This window comes from Anabrus simplex, chromosome 5 (assembly GCF_040414725.1).
Source record: "Anabrus simplex isolate iqAnaSimp1 chromosome 5, ASM4041472v1, whole genome shotgun sequence".
NCBI lineage: Eukaryota > Metazoa > Arthropoda > Insecta > Orthoptera > Tettigoniidae > Anabrus > Anabrus simplex.
Window position 1 is genome coordinate 430,477,171 of NC_090269.1, and position 15,571 is coordinate 430,492,741.

Genomic DNA, 15,571 nt, shown 5'->3' on the forward strand with positions numbered 1-15,571 from the left:
CTTTGACTAGCTGCGTAACCTCAAGGTAAACACAGCCAGTGCCTACTCACCACATTCCCTCAGTCGTGTTTGCCCTGTTGTAGTGTGTGGTGTGCAGCCTCGTGGTGAACATGACAACATAATGGCACAAAGATGTCGTTTGGACCCCGTTTTGCAGGATGGAATATTCGGCCGCCTGGAAGCAGGCCAGACACAGACTGAAGTCGCCGTATCCTTGAATGTGCCCCGAAGTGTCATATCCAGGATTTGGAGACGATTTCAAGACACAGGAGATGTTAGTCATAGGCCAGTACCATATCGACCAAGGGTAACCACCCCACAGCAGGACCGATATCTGGCCTTAACCGCCTTACAAAATCGGAGTGCACCTACAAGACAATAGTCAGCGGAGCTTGCAGCCATCTCAGGGATTGCCGTTTCACAGCAAACTGTGTACCAGATGCTCAGAACAGCAGGGCTCTTTGCCCGATGTCCAGCAGTATGCGTCCCGCTCACTCCAGCACTGTGGAGCCGAAAACATCGAAACTTGACCATGAGTGAATGGAGCCATTGCTTTTCACAGATGAATCTCGCTTCAGTTTGCAGAACGATTCCCATCGCACATTAATCTGGAGAGAACTGGGTAGCCGATACAACTACACGAACTCTGTGGAACGGGACCAGTATGGTCGTGGTGGCGCTGGCGTCATGGTGTGGTGCGACATCGTGTTTAATGGCAGTACGGACCGGCACATCTTCATAGGTGGTCTGAGGAACACTGTTAACGCTCGAAGATACAAACATGAGGTACTGAGACCACATGTTCGATTCTTCAGAGGTGTGGTTGGTTCAGACTTCCTCTTAATGGACGATAGTCGCTGTGAAGCATGTGTGGCTGTTTAGGGGTAACCATACACCCTATTAACAGCATATTTTGTTGTGGAAGACATTGCCAAGTTTTGTTAGACTTTTTTTTTTTTTTTTTTGGACAAGTTGTGTGACATAATAGTGTGTGATTCAGCTTCTGTTTGTTCAGCAATCCATCTGATATTCCTATGAGGTGGTATGGTGGTATGAAGCAGCATAATCAACAAAGGTTAAGGTTCAAAACTGATACAAGAAATGTGACCAAAGTCAAAATTGGCTAAAGTCACACATGATAAAGTAAAACAAACATCCACTCATAGCGAGAGTAACCATCGCAAAAGAAGTAAGGAACACAGACCATTAGAATGAAACAAGGAAGTAAGCAAATAAACTTATGGATTCTCTGTGAATGAATGAACAAATCTCTTAAATCTATTATACATCTCATAATAATGCAAGAAGGCTCCTGTAAAATTCTTTACCATAATTTTTGCCTCAGCAGTCTGAACAAGGAAAAATACAAGGAAATATTAGAATTTAAATTCAAAGAGGCAAAAGAAAATAGGTACAAGCTGAAACTCCAGCACCATCTTGTGACACCAATGATAAAACCTTGAAGAAATTGGGATAGATGCTCCACCTAATCATCACTTCAATATATAGGTAGAAATATTTATTCCATAGTGCTATACCAGTCTCGGTAGCTGTGGTACTTTAAGAGAAGTGAGAAAATTTTATAGAGTAAATTAGTACATAAGAAAAAACTTAAAATGATGAACATGTACAAAAAACATTAAACAGAAACATGTATCAAAAGATAAAAACTTAATCTAATGGAACGCAATCAAAATCAGTACAATGTGTGTGTGATGTAGTGGAACCTTAGAGTTCTAATACACTTGTTTAACAAAGTTCACGAATCCTGCATTGCAGAAGGTGTTGAGGTAACACTTCAAATAAATGTATAACACATTAAAAGTGCCAAATGTTATTGTTGACTTAATGTCTGAAATGGTATACAAAAAATTGAAAAAATGACATAATCGCACTCATTGAAGATCGAAATTAAATGGGAGTAAGATACGGCTAAAAGTTGCAGATGAACTATATTGAATACTTCCTCATAGTAAAACGTGACATAAGTAGGTTTTAGTACAATAGCATATATAACATGGAAAGTAGTTGAGCAGTGATGAGGAGAAACATCATGCCTAGTTGTATAGTTGACGTATTATAGCATTCTTTTGCTGTGGCAGTCAGCTAGAGCATATCCTCACAACACCATTAGACGCAGCACATGAGCAAAGAGGAAATTCCTCCTGTCCTTTTATTCGGGTTTCTGAGGCTAGCACTCCTCACTATAATACATCAAATATACAACAGAGTGCAAGATCAGGGCTATAAGGTGGATGGATGCGGTACACAGGTAAAGTTGAATCGAGCCAGAAACTTCATGACATGAGGCCATGCATTGTCATGACGAAGTCGCCACCCAGTACGAGAAAGATGTGCCTCCTCAGTGTAGCCAATACTGACATGTAGTATGCTGCTGTAACAGCAGTATGAGGGGGAACTACACGCTGGTAAATCATTCCACCTCCACTATTGGGTATGCGAAATGCATGTAGTGTCTACAAAATAGAGCATTACTACCAATCTACTGATACGAGAGTGCTGCCGCCTACGGACATTATACATAAAAACCCACTCTTTTTTAATATTTATGTTACAGATAGGAAACTATCATGGAAGCTACAGGAACAAAATCAGTCTCAATGTTTATTATCAGTCCTCATATCATTTAAATTATGGTTTTGGTCAAAAAACTTGTCTATGAACATGTTTTTAAACTTGTTCATCAATCAGGCTTTTTTTTTGTTCTCTGTAATATGGTTAAATCTTGTTCTATGGTTGAGGAGGCATGTCCTGTTTCTTTCATATGGATACTCTTTGCCAAGAATTGATGGTGTTTGTTGCCATTAAATTGTTCTAAGTATCTTGTTGAAAATCATCTTGGTGTTTGCCCAATGAATGGTACAAGGCATTGGGCACAGGTGAGCTTATAAATCCCGGATCCTGAGTACCAGTCTTTGTTGGAGCTGACGCTGTTGTGATTTAGGAACATGACTTGATTTGTACTTAGTGTTTCATACATTGGGCAAACAGGAAGATTTTTAACAAGATACTTACAACACTTTAATGCAAGCACGCACCACCAATTTTTGGCAATGAGTGTCCATATGAAAGAAACAGGACATGCTTACACAATCATAGAACAATATTTAATCATATTACAGAGAACAAAAAAGGAAAATTGATGAACGAGTATAAAAACCTTTTCATAGACCAGTTTCTCAACTGAAACCATAATTTAAATGATATCACAGAGGCCAAAATCCTCTTCATGACCAGATCCCATGTTTATTTAAAATACTGGAAGTAAAAGAGAACATGTACCAAAAAAATCTCTACACTTAAAAGTTCCGCCCATAGACAGAACTCCTTCTCGGAAAACAGCCAATGCACCTTCCGCCTACCCCTCCCCAACTCACAACCGTCCAGGCATCACACACAATACATCACAAGGTGCAGAGCATTAGCCACTGTCAGAAAGGAAGCATCACAGGAGCAAGCCAGCTTGAAGAGAAGTGAGGGGACGAGAAGATTCCGTTTAGTTCTCTCATTTCATATTTTATTTAATTAACTTCAGAACTAAGACGCCTTTTCCCATTACATACTCTCAGTCCACCACTGTCAACCCTTTAATGAGTAATACGATCCAACAACAACAGAAAGAAGGATCTTGAGAAGTCCCCTTTTCCAAGCCACATAACAGCAACTTATCACCACAAGGCAACAAAGAAAAAATAGTCCGACAACAGACCATATCAAAAGCACATCGTGAAACTACAGTTGAATGTTTACCCCAGAACAAACATTACAAAAAAGTGATAGTCAAGGTAATGAAGTGTTTATAGGTTGCGCACACAATGGACATTATAGCAATTCATGCCAGCCTAACATCTTTACAAGTAACATTGGATTGAACTATTATACTGTATTTGCTCACATGTAACTCGCCAACACGAATATCACGCATCCCATTTTTAATACGTGAAACTGCCGGAAAAAATCCCCTCATGTATCTCACATTAATTTCTGACGTTGATATAAAGACATATGGCACATACACAAAATAAAGTTTTAGTATTCTGTGGACATACCTACATTAAATATCGGGACTGTACCAATTGCTGTTATGGTATTTTGCATGTGACAGTACAAGAAGAACCTGCATTGTTTCTATCTGCAGAACGGCTGTTGTAACAAAAATACCTAACTTGCAAACCCCCATAATAAGGCTGCATACCTAGCCAGTCACACTCAGCCATCCCTCTCACTCTTCCATCTTTGTCAATATGCTTATCGCTACCTGTCTGGCAGAGCTGATCACATGAACGGGGAGTGTTTCCCTGTCTAGGCAGTCAAATTATCATGGTATTAGGTAATATCCATCTGTTGTATTGTCGACAACTACCAGTATTCTGTCTTCAGGTTTCATTGTTGTTTCTCAGTTAAGTTTTCTTGTGTAGGTCAATCTTTAAGTTATGGAGAAACGTGGGAGTTATATGCCTGGGTTTAAACTCAAAGTGATAAAATATGCTGAAGAACATAGTAACAGAGCTGCCGGTTAAGAAACCACATACCAAACACGTTCGGCATTCAGAGGGCCGAAAACTAGTTTCCTGAGCTGGAAAAAGAGTTGCTTCATTATGTTACAGAGCTGCGAAATGATGGCTTTAGTTGAACTCGTGTACGATTGGGTTATGCGGGCATGGGTTATCGTGTCGACAGTCATTATTGTGAAGAGATTCTTGAAGAAGGGCATTGCAAATGCGGTGGACGGAAGTGAGGATGATGCAGTATCGGATGGTGACCAGAATGATAAACACGAGAATAGCTTGCAGACTAAAGGCAGTGACAATGAATAAGGAAAGTATGCCAGTTGTCTTGTTTCAATAGCCTAATGCAAATATTAATTTTTTTGGGGAATACAATCTTTTGCACACAAATTTCCACATATATCACGCACTGAAGATGTTGACACTTTTTATTAAAAAACTATGAGTTATATGTGAGCAAATATGGTATAATTCAATTTTTTAAAGTGTTACAAATATGTCAAAAATGTTTTTATAAGATGTACAGTATGTGTAAGAATAACTTCCTAGGCAGAGCAATTCAAGTATTTCTATCATAAACAAAGCCTAGGATCTTGGCAAACAATTTTGATCTTACATATTAGGAACAGCAGCTGAGATGCCTTACAAATAGACACATTCCGCTTAAAACATAGTGAGAATGTAACATTAGTTCTATAAATCAGTAAAAACCATATAATCTACTGAAGAGAATGACCATCAAGAAAGATTCCTTCAGAAAAGAGTAGTGGTTTACGAAAATGTTGCAGACTTTTAGCTGGGAAAACTTGGAAGTAAGAAGACGAGATGCTTAACTATGTGGTACATTGCATATTATAAACTTCATTTTGGGTTGGTATTGACACAGTATTACTTGAAAATTGTATTACATATACGCTGAGGTTCCACCAATTCAATACAACTTATAGATTATATATACTTTATTTTCTATATATTAGAAACACAGGACAGGTTTAATCTTGTATTTGAGACATCTTCAGTCGCAAAGAATGATTAATATTAGAATGTGATAAGTCCAGCCGTTGAGAGTATTCCTACCATGCATGTAAATTTTCGATCTCTTCTGTAAAATTTTTTCAACCTGTAGAGAAAATTCCTTCTCATTTATTCATACCTTAAAAAAAAAAAAAAACAATGTTAACGTATACATTATAACCTAAAACACCTAAGAAACACAGTTAGTTCTTCTGTTGGAAACAGGACTAGAGTTTATCTAAAATTGGGCTTGTTTTTTGTAAACAGCTCTTCAAAATGTACTGATTATACAAACTGTGGTTTTATGCTGTAGCCTTATTTCAAACTGTACAGAAAAGGGAACTTTTCAAGGTGTATTGTAAACCGACACGGACCTAGAATACCATTTAAAAATCTCTTTAGATATATGGTATTCAGATTTATTTATAAGTCTGGAAAAAGTAAAAAATGGAAGAATTTAGAAACTTGAAGTACTATCAGTTGGCAAGTTAATTTAAGAAAAAGGAACTAGACTCATCCTTCTTCTCTCCCCCCCCCCCCCCCACAGCTGACTACCTTAAGTGACTTGCCCAGACTTGTAGGCCACTGCAGTTCACCTTGTATTATATCTGTATTTCTCGTTGCGCGATGGAACGTCAGTGTTCTCCCCAGAAATTTTCGTTAGCTGGGTGGCAGGAATGAGTAGCCAGGTGGGGAATACTATGTAAACAAATTAATATGATAAAATTTCAATTTACACCCTAAGGGCATTAACAATAACATCAATACCGAAATTGAACTATTTCAGTGTCATTATCACGACCAAGACATAACGGAGTATTTTAAACTTTTGGTGTTCTATTGCTCGTTCACAATCATGTAACCACTCGTTTGCTGTGGAGTGCCATATGGGTTTGTGATGTCGGGTAGAATAGAGTGTTCGCATGCGATTCCAATCCAATACAGACACCGCTCACGCACGACACTACGTGATAATCAAGCTAAAGATTGAAGCTTTGATGTAATTGATGCAATTATGCTGACAATAACAGAGATTTATCAATTAAATAAACAGATTTAAGGTATTTACATTTTCATTTGGAACACCTACTGACTCATATAGGCATATGTATTAATATTGTATAACTAGCACAAATACATATCTAGGTTATTTTAGGTGGGCGGTCTTAAAAACAGCAGGGTGGTGCACCCATTAAAATGATCCTGGGGAGAACACTGAACCTGACTAGTGGGAGGTGAAGGAGAGGGAATAGAGAGGGAGGGAAGATTTGCTTATTGGTTGTAGGTTTAGGTTATTCGTTCCTAATAAATCTCAGATGTGAGGTATTTGATTGTATTTTAATATACATTCATTACAAAAGTTAAACGGGCAGTTAGATCATGATGTATTCTTTATATTGCCAGACATGTAAAGCCATCAGTGGGCTGGGTCAAAACACTGAAAGAAAGAGAGAACGAGCGAGAGGGAAAATTGGATGATGTCAATGTTCCAAAATCAGCAATTACCTTAAATTTTCATAAACAAGAATTGACCTCCAGGATGGCATCACTGCTGTTCTTATGTCCATCGATGGTGAGATGCAATGTGTATGAGCTGAACTAGACTACCACCTAGATGTACACTGTGTGACAGAAGCGAGACCCACTGAATACCGGTAGAAAACTTGGACATTTATGTTTCTTACAGTGTACCAAGCATTATACTACAGGAAATACGTTACCAGTGACAGATTTCCAAAATGCACTGAATCATTCTTAATAACCTTGTAAATTCATGAACAAAAAGAGCAATATGTTATAAGATTTCAGCTTCGATATTGGCTCTAATATCTTTAACTGTGATATTTGTAAAAGTCTGACACAGAACTCAGTGACCGGGCCAGTTGACCGTGCGGCTGTGAACTAGCATTCAGGAGATAGTGGGTTCAAATCCCACTGTTAGCAGCTCTGAAGATGGTTTTCCATGGTTTCCCATTTTCATACCCAGGCAAATGCTGGGGCTGTACCTTAATTAAAGTCACAGCTGCTTCCTTCCAACTTCTAGGCTTTTCCTATCCCAGCATCACCATAAGACCTATCTGTTTCGGTGTGATGTAAAGCCACTAGCACAAAAAAAAAAGTACTCAGTGATTTAGTTTAGATGAAACATTATCTGACCATGTAATGTTTTATTTTATTTATCGTATGGTATCAGTTGTAAATGGGAACTGGGTGTAGTGGAGGATAGTGTTGGGTGTGGTGTGTGAAATGCATGAATTTTGGGGACATTCAAACACCCAGTCCCCAAGCCATTTAAAGTTTCAGTTTTCCAAACCACTCAGCCAAGGAGCTAGACCATATAATGATTAAGAGGGGGGAGTTCCCCAAAGCAGTATCATCAGACCTTTATATTTTCTTATACCGTACAGGTACACGATATCAGCAAAGAACTGGGATAAAAGGTAAGACATTTTGCACATGTACACTATATCATGTAATTAATAAATTACAGGATTGTAAGCGACTGCAAAAAGAACCACCATAAAATTGTTACATGGATAGCGCATAAAAGTATCATAGAAAAAGGGGATGAAATGACAGGTTGACTCTTTGCAAAGAGTAAAAGACCTTGCAGTGTTATATACTGTGTTGAAGGAGTGACAGAACATCATGGAGTCTAATGTACACTGACTGACAGAGCAAATGCAACACCAAGAAGGAGTGGTCAGAACTTTATGCCAATTGCAGGGTAGACTGACGTCACAGAGGTATGCTCATGATGTGAAATGCGCCGCTGTGCTCCGCACGTAGCGAACGATAAATGGGACACGGCGTTGGCGAATGGCTCACTTCGTACCGTGATTTCTCAGCCGACAGTCATTGTAGAACGTGTTGTCGTGTGCCACAGGACACGTGTATAGCTAAGAATGCCAGGCCGCCGTCATCGGAGGCATTTCCAGCAGACAGACGACTTTATGAGGGGCATGGTGATCGGGCTGAGAAGGGCAGGTTGGTCGCTTCGTCAAATCGCAGCCGATACCCATAGGGATGTGTCCACGGTGCAGCGCCTGTGGCGAAGATGGTTGGCGCAGGGACATGTGGCACGTGCGAGGGGTCCAGGCGCAGCCTGAGTGACGTCAGCACGCGAGGATCGGCGCATCCGCCACCAAGCGGTGGCAGCCCCGCACGCCACGTCAACCGCCATTCTTCAGCATGTGCAAGACACCCTGGCTGTTCCAATATCGACCAGAACAATTTCCCGTCGATTGCTTGAAGGAGGCCTGCACTCCCGGCGTCCGCTCAGAAGACTACCATTGACTCCACAGCATAGACGTGCACGCCTGGCATGGTGCTGGGCTAGAGCGACTTGGATGAGGGAATGGCGGAACATCGTGTTCTCCGATGAGTCACACTTCTGTTCTGTCAGTGATAGTCACCGCAGACGAGTGTGGCGTCGGCATGGAGAAAGGTCAAATCCGGCAGTAACTGTGGAGCGCCCTACCGCTAGACAATGCTGCATCATGGTTTGGGGCGCTATTGCGTATGATTCCACGTCACCTCTAGTGCATATTCAAGGCACGTTAAATGCCCACCGCTACGTGCAGCATGTGCTGCGGCCGGTGGCACTCCCGTACCTTCAGGGGCTGCCCAATGTTCTGTTTCAGCAGGATAATGCCCACCCACACACTGCTCACATCTCCCAACAGGCTCTACGAGGTGTACAGATGCTTCCGTGGCCAGCGTACTCTCCGGATCTCTCACCAATCGAACACGTGTGGGATCTCATTGGACGCTGTTTGCAAAGTCTGCCCCAGCCTTGTACGGACGACCAACTGTGGCAAATGGTTGACAGAGAATGGAGAACCATCCCTCAGGACACCATCCGCACTCTTATTGACTCTGTACCTCGACGTGTTTCTGCGTGCATCGCCGCTCACGGTGGTCCTACATCCTACTGAGTTGCATTGTGTAACCTGCATATCGGTTTGAAATAAACATCAATTATTCGTCCGTGCCGTCCCTGTTTTTTCCCCAACTTTCATCCCTTTCGAACCACTCCTTCTTGGTGTTGCATTTGCTCTGTCAGTCAGTGTAATAATAACATTACGGTATTGGCTTTACGTCCCATTAAATACTTTTATGGATTTCTGAGATATGAGGTGCTGGAACTTAGTCCCGCAGAAATTCTTTCACGTGCCAGTAAGTCTACCGACACAAAGCTGATGTATTTTAGAACTTTCAAATACCACCGGACTGAGTCAGGATCGAACCTGCAAAATTGAGGTCAGAAGGCCAGCACCTCAACCATCTAAGCCACTCAGTCTGGTAGAGTCTAATGTAAATACCTTGGTGTTAAGAAAAGGTCTTCCTTGGGTTAACTACACAGGGATGTAAATAAAAGATACAGATCTTGTCATGAGGTTATGAGTCTTTAAGAGTTGTAGTAAGGATGTAAATAAGAGGGCATTTAAGTCACAGGTAAGACCACAGCTAAAATATGGTTCTGCTGCGTACCTGATGTGAGAACTGTAAAATGGCCAAAGGAAACGAGCATGACTTGTTCTGGGTGATGTCTGCAAAATAGTAGCTATAAAATTTTGCAATCTTGGGCTGGGAAAACTTCTGAGTAAGGAGACGAGTTGCTCCACTAAACAGTATGTTCCTTGCTGTCAGTGAATGACTGGCATCAAATATTGACAGGCAAATAAGATTGAATGAATTTTTTTTAAATAGGAAGGATCAAACTATGAAGAAAAATCAGGAATTGATGATGAAAAATTAAGACAATTATCTGTTAATAGGAAGAGGATTTATGGATTACGAAGGCAAGTGTTTGAGAAATTTCTTAATTTAAATCATTTATGAAAACACAAGTTAACAACAGATAGGAAATCTGCCATGTTTGATTGCACTAATTGTTGTAATGTAACTCTCATAATGGAAATTGCAACAATAATGTTATGACAAATATCAAACCAAGAACTGTTGAACAGGAGTGTGCCAGTATTTTAAATATTTGTGGCATCATTATCTCCTGCAGTGCATGTACATTGAAACTGTTCCCACATACATTTATTCTAAGAATAGTGTGCATTAATGGCAGAATTTGTTCTTTTAGCAACTCTTGCATAATATCACATCTACAAACTAACAGTTTATAGTTTTTTGACTAGTTCTTCCTGTTGAATCACTGTTATTCTTTAAATGCCCCAGTAGTAACTTTTAAGGTTTTCAAAGGCACTAAGGTCCCAGAATGTTGTCTTATGGGAGTTCACTTACATGCCAGTAAAACTAGCGATAAGTGCCGGTATATTTCAGCATCTGGACCGATTAGGAGCAGATCAGAAGATCAGCCATCTAATATATGACCTATGCAGGCTGACAGTTTTTCTCTTGAGACAAGGAGTCAATGAACTTCAAGTAATAAGCTCAGAAGATAACAAAAGACTGTGTTGAGTGTAGTAACGGACAGAGCAGACAAAGATGTTTAAAAACTCACTTTTCCTTCAAAACCTTAAACTTGACCATCATTGGGGTGTTTGGTTTGAGATGTGAAATACTGACAGAAACCAGCCAAACATAAGTGACTACTAAGGGTTACATTCTTATCATTATAAGTTACCTGCAATGATACTCACGAGTAAAGTATTTCCCGTTTCTTCAAGCCAGTCTGGCTCCCCCTTCATCCGTAATTCCAGGTCCATTTCACACAGCAAATGAAGTATTTAAAATATACAGGAGTTGTAAACTGCACCCACTGACCTTGCCCTAAAACTTGAAACAAAGAAAAAATATTATTACTATTGTTGTTTATGTCATCACTTGATAGACGAAGCAACTACTTTTAGATGGGTTTTGATATCATGATCATAGTCATAGGACCTGCAGTTTTACACACTGTCAATGTCAAAAATCATAGCCATAAGACCTCTATTTCTATCGTGACCATAAACACAGGACAACTGGTTTTACACAACTGTTGATATCATGTACATAGCTGTATGAACCATTAGTTTAATATGACTGTTGATATCATTTTACATAGTCATAGTGTAAAGTTATCGACTCACCTTTGCCACATTTGTCATATTCCGATGTTTGACATCCGTACACTGCTACAGCTATGGGATTATTGTCAGCTGATTACCCACCTGAAACCTGGATGACATCATCTAGCCATCGACTCTACACACCTCACAGACGTTCTCGGCGTGTCATGCTTTCCGCTGTAACTCCCCTCTCCAACTGACCCCATATAAACTGTACTCTTTACCTACTATGGCGAGGCATTCTTCGGCTCTTCGAGAGGGGGCAACATTTTTGTGTTACGTCGGTGTAAATTTTCACATCTGTATGGGACATATTCTTTAACCATGAGGTATTCTGAACATATTTATATGAATTTGAGTGGTTGTACTTGTTTATGTATCTGTAAGTGAGCAGCTAGATGTCTAATTCCTTTCTTTGGAATATTGTTTTAGGTTATGTGACTATGAACTTTCGGTGTGTCAATTATCTTGAAAATTTCTGGTACCTCAAATTAGTTTACACTCATCTACTGTTTAAAAGTCTTGCCCTTAAACTTGTTTATATTTCTCCTACTGAGCTAAAGATATCGGGGTTACATCCAGTGTTTTCTGGAGCTTAATACTGTGCACTACTTCTAGCCAGGTCAATTTCCTATAGTATAGCCGGATATTGAAATTTAAAAATGCCGATTTTTAATTTAATCTCTTATTTACTGTCTTTCCTATCTTCCCTGATCTCTCTTATTTGTCATTGTACAGTTGGTTTGGAAACAGCTGTTCCATTTAATCAATGCAATTGTAAATGCTATTCAGATGAAATCCAAATTTTCTGTATCACTGAGCTTTGCAATATTGTGAAAGGTGTTTTACTTTTTTGATATTTTGGTGCTGTACTATTCTCTACTTATTGTGTCTTGCGTTTCAATACATCTATTTTTGTTCATCTGAAGGTGGCAATTCTTGTTTATCCCCTGGTGTCCTTGTAATTTTCTGACTGCTCCTGCATTGCTATTTAAATCATCCCCCCTTTGTACCATTCATGGTTTACCTCTCGTTGCCCACCACTTGAATAATGTTGCTTTAACGGTCCCATATTTATCTTTCATATATTATAACAATTATAATAATCCACGTAACAACCCACCGTCACAATATGACATGTAGATTCTTAAATTAGCTGTGTCGCATCGACACTGATAGGTCTTATGGCCATGAAACAAACAGTTTGATTCTGGGTTCATGGTCACAGAACCTTCAATCCTACATAGAATGTGAACCACAGGGACATGACTTTTAATTTCAGAAATCCCATGAACATCGATCAGGACTGAATAAAAGCCAATTTTATGGGAAAATCTACTGACTAGGTCACATGTTTGTGCCCCAACATATGGGTCTGTAAAATGGTTGGATATATCTTTCCATGACACCCCATCATGTGATAACATATTCATTTTTACATAACCTCAACATCCAACATGTTCTCTAATCAGTTTGTTATATTTTGCCTCACATTTTCCAACCACTTCCTTCAAAAATAACTGAAGAACTTCCGAGTGTCCAAGGCATATTCTATCGATCTTTTTCTTCACAGCAACACAATTTCCCAAATCGCTCACCTCTCATTAACTTGATTCACCATCTCTTTACTGGCGAACTGATCTATCCATGTGGCCTCCAACTTAAGGCAATATGCCAGCAAGTGAAGTGCCAGGAGCAGAACTTGGTACATATTCTTCTTGCAAATTCAGTGGTAAAATTTGTGGATTATACAACAAATGAATCAAGTGCACATCACATTTCATAACATATAATCCAGAATGTGTTTCATCAAACTGTGTTGTTGAAAATAGCAATTTACTGTCATGTAAACACTATGCGGGCTAGGTAACCATTTGCATACTAGTACTGCAGGCCACAAAAATAGAACAGCAGTGCCTCTGTGATAATTTGCAAGTGAATAATGCAGAAAAAAATGGGAAAAAATCAGGATCTTACATAACAATTTTGAAGAAGTACAGCAAGAAATTAAAATAATAAAATTCCTCATGACCAGCTGAACAAACAGTTATTGATCTTCAAAGCCAGGTAGAGATTAGACCTAGGACTGCTGCTAAAATTAGACCTAGGAATCTACTTTAAAAACTTAGTGGTTCCTCAGACTCAAGTGTCTAATAAATTTAATATTCAATGTGAGTTAGAAAGTGAGAATCCTGAATTAAAACAAGAATTCACTGTGAAGAAGAAATATACTTTAAAGGAGATAAAGCAAGTGAAGAAGAATTCCACTGCAACAATGGACAGGAACATTCTGGCACTGCCGAGTCACAGCAAGATGTGCAATGAAATTCTGTGAACCCAACTGCCCTCAAGTAACAAAATTCACAGTTTTATCAAAACCAAATGCTCCACTGTATGAGGTAGTGAAAAACATTCAAACTAGATATTAAAACAGTGCAAGAACAAGCTTATTACCACATTAACCTACCCTGTAAACCAAGCGCTGATGATTATCACAAAACCAGTATTTGTAAGAACAAACCAGCTGATGATATAAACAACTACAGACCAATAACTATACTTTCTGCTTTAAATTAACTCCTTGGGAACATAATTTTCAATCATTTACTCACATTTTTTGGGAAACATTTTCTTCTTAGAAGTTTTGAACGTGGATTCAAGAAAGATTTATCAACTGTTACTGCTCTAGCAGACATGACTAATAGTGTATTAAATAATAATCATCATTTTGTTATTTCTGTATTGTTGACTTATCTACAGCCTTTGAATGTGTAGGCTACAACGTACTGCTGAAGAAATCAGGACACTATAGTGTCCGTTGGGTAGTTTTACATTTGCTAACTTCTCACTGCATAAGCTGTGTGTTGAAGTAAATTACGAAATAGATTATGAGATAAGAAATCACAAACATTGCTATTCCACAAGATACTATTTTGGGACCTTGTCTCTATCTCCTATATCTATCACAAAACTATTGTGGTGAACTTTTGATTTTAAAGGGGATTACAACGAGGGCCATCCGGAAAGCTGGGCAAGGTCAGACTGCGTCAGTGGCTTGTTTGCCTGCTCTGTGCGAGGTTGCGTGATGCTAGCATTGCCTGTGTTGTGTCTGTGATCATTTAAAATGTTTAAACAAATTGAGAACCCCGCCAGTTGTGAAGTGAGGGCCGTGATTAAATTTCTTAATCACGTTCGACCTTGTGATATTCATCACCAATTAACGGAGGTGTATGGAGACAATGTGATGGACGAGTTGTCTGTTCAGCGCTGGTGTCGCAACTTCAACCTGGGGAGGGGAATACACACGACGAGGAGCGTTCAGGGAGACCATCTGTCATTACAGACCAACTGCTGAGCGCAGTAGACGAATGCGTGAGGAACGATCAGCGCGTCACAACTGATGAACTCTGTGAACATTTTCCTAATGTGTCTTGAACAATTGTTCATGAAATTGTCAAAGACCATCTGCATTATTCAAAAATCTGTGCAAGGTGGGCCCCTCGCATGCTTACAGAGGAGCACAAAACCAAGCGTATGGCAGCAGCACTGATGTTTCTGGGACGTTATTCCGATGAAGGAGACTCTTTCCTGACTCGCATCATTACTGGGGACAAAACATGGGTTTGTTATGCATCACCTGAGAGTAAACAACAGTCAATTGAGTGGCATCATGCTCATTCACCAACCGAACCAAAAAATTCAAGACAGTTCTGTCCCAGAGGAAACCCATGGCAACCGTTTTCTGGGATCGCCGAGGTGTACTGCTCATTGATTTTATGGCCCGTGGAGACACAATTAATGCAAATGCGTACTGTGAAACATTAAAGACATTACGGCGGGCAATACAAAATCAACAGCAAGATTTATTGTCTACAAGCGTCATTCTCCTTGATGACAATGCCAGGCCTCATGCAGCTGCGATTACACAACAACCTTTGCAGCAATTCAAGCGGGAAACCTTCGACCATCCCCCGTATAGCCCGGACTTGGCCCCTTCGG

The 15,571-nt window shown here is 39.8% G+C and overlaps 1 protein-coding gene across 1 annotated transcript in view; it reads right to left on the reverse strand.

Moving 5' to 3' along the window:
• The window catches only part of LOC136875054 (zinc finger protein 436), a 109,753-nt gene that overhangs the window by 57,660 nt on the left and 36,522 nt on the right, over positions 1–15,571 (reverse strand). The window contains exon 2 of the mRNA XM_068227692.1: positions 11,162–11,297. Coding sequence (XP_068083793.1) covers positions 11,162–11,227 — 66 coding nt within the window. The 5' untranslated portion in view covers positions 11,228–11,297. The remainder of the gene's footprint in view (positions 1–11,161; positions 11,298–15,571) is intronic.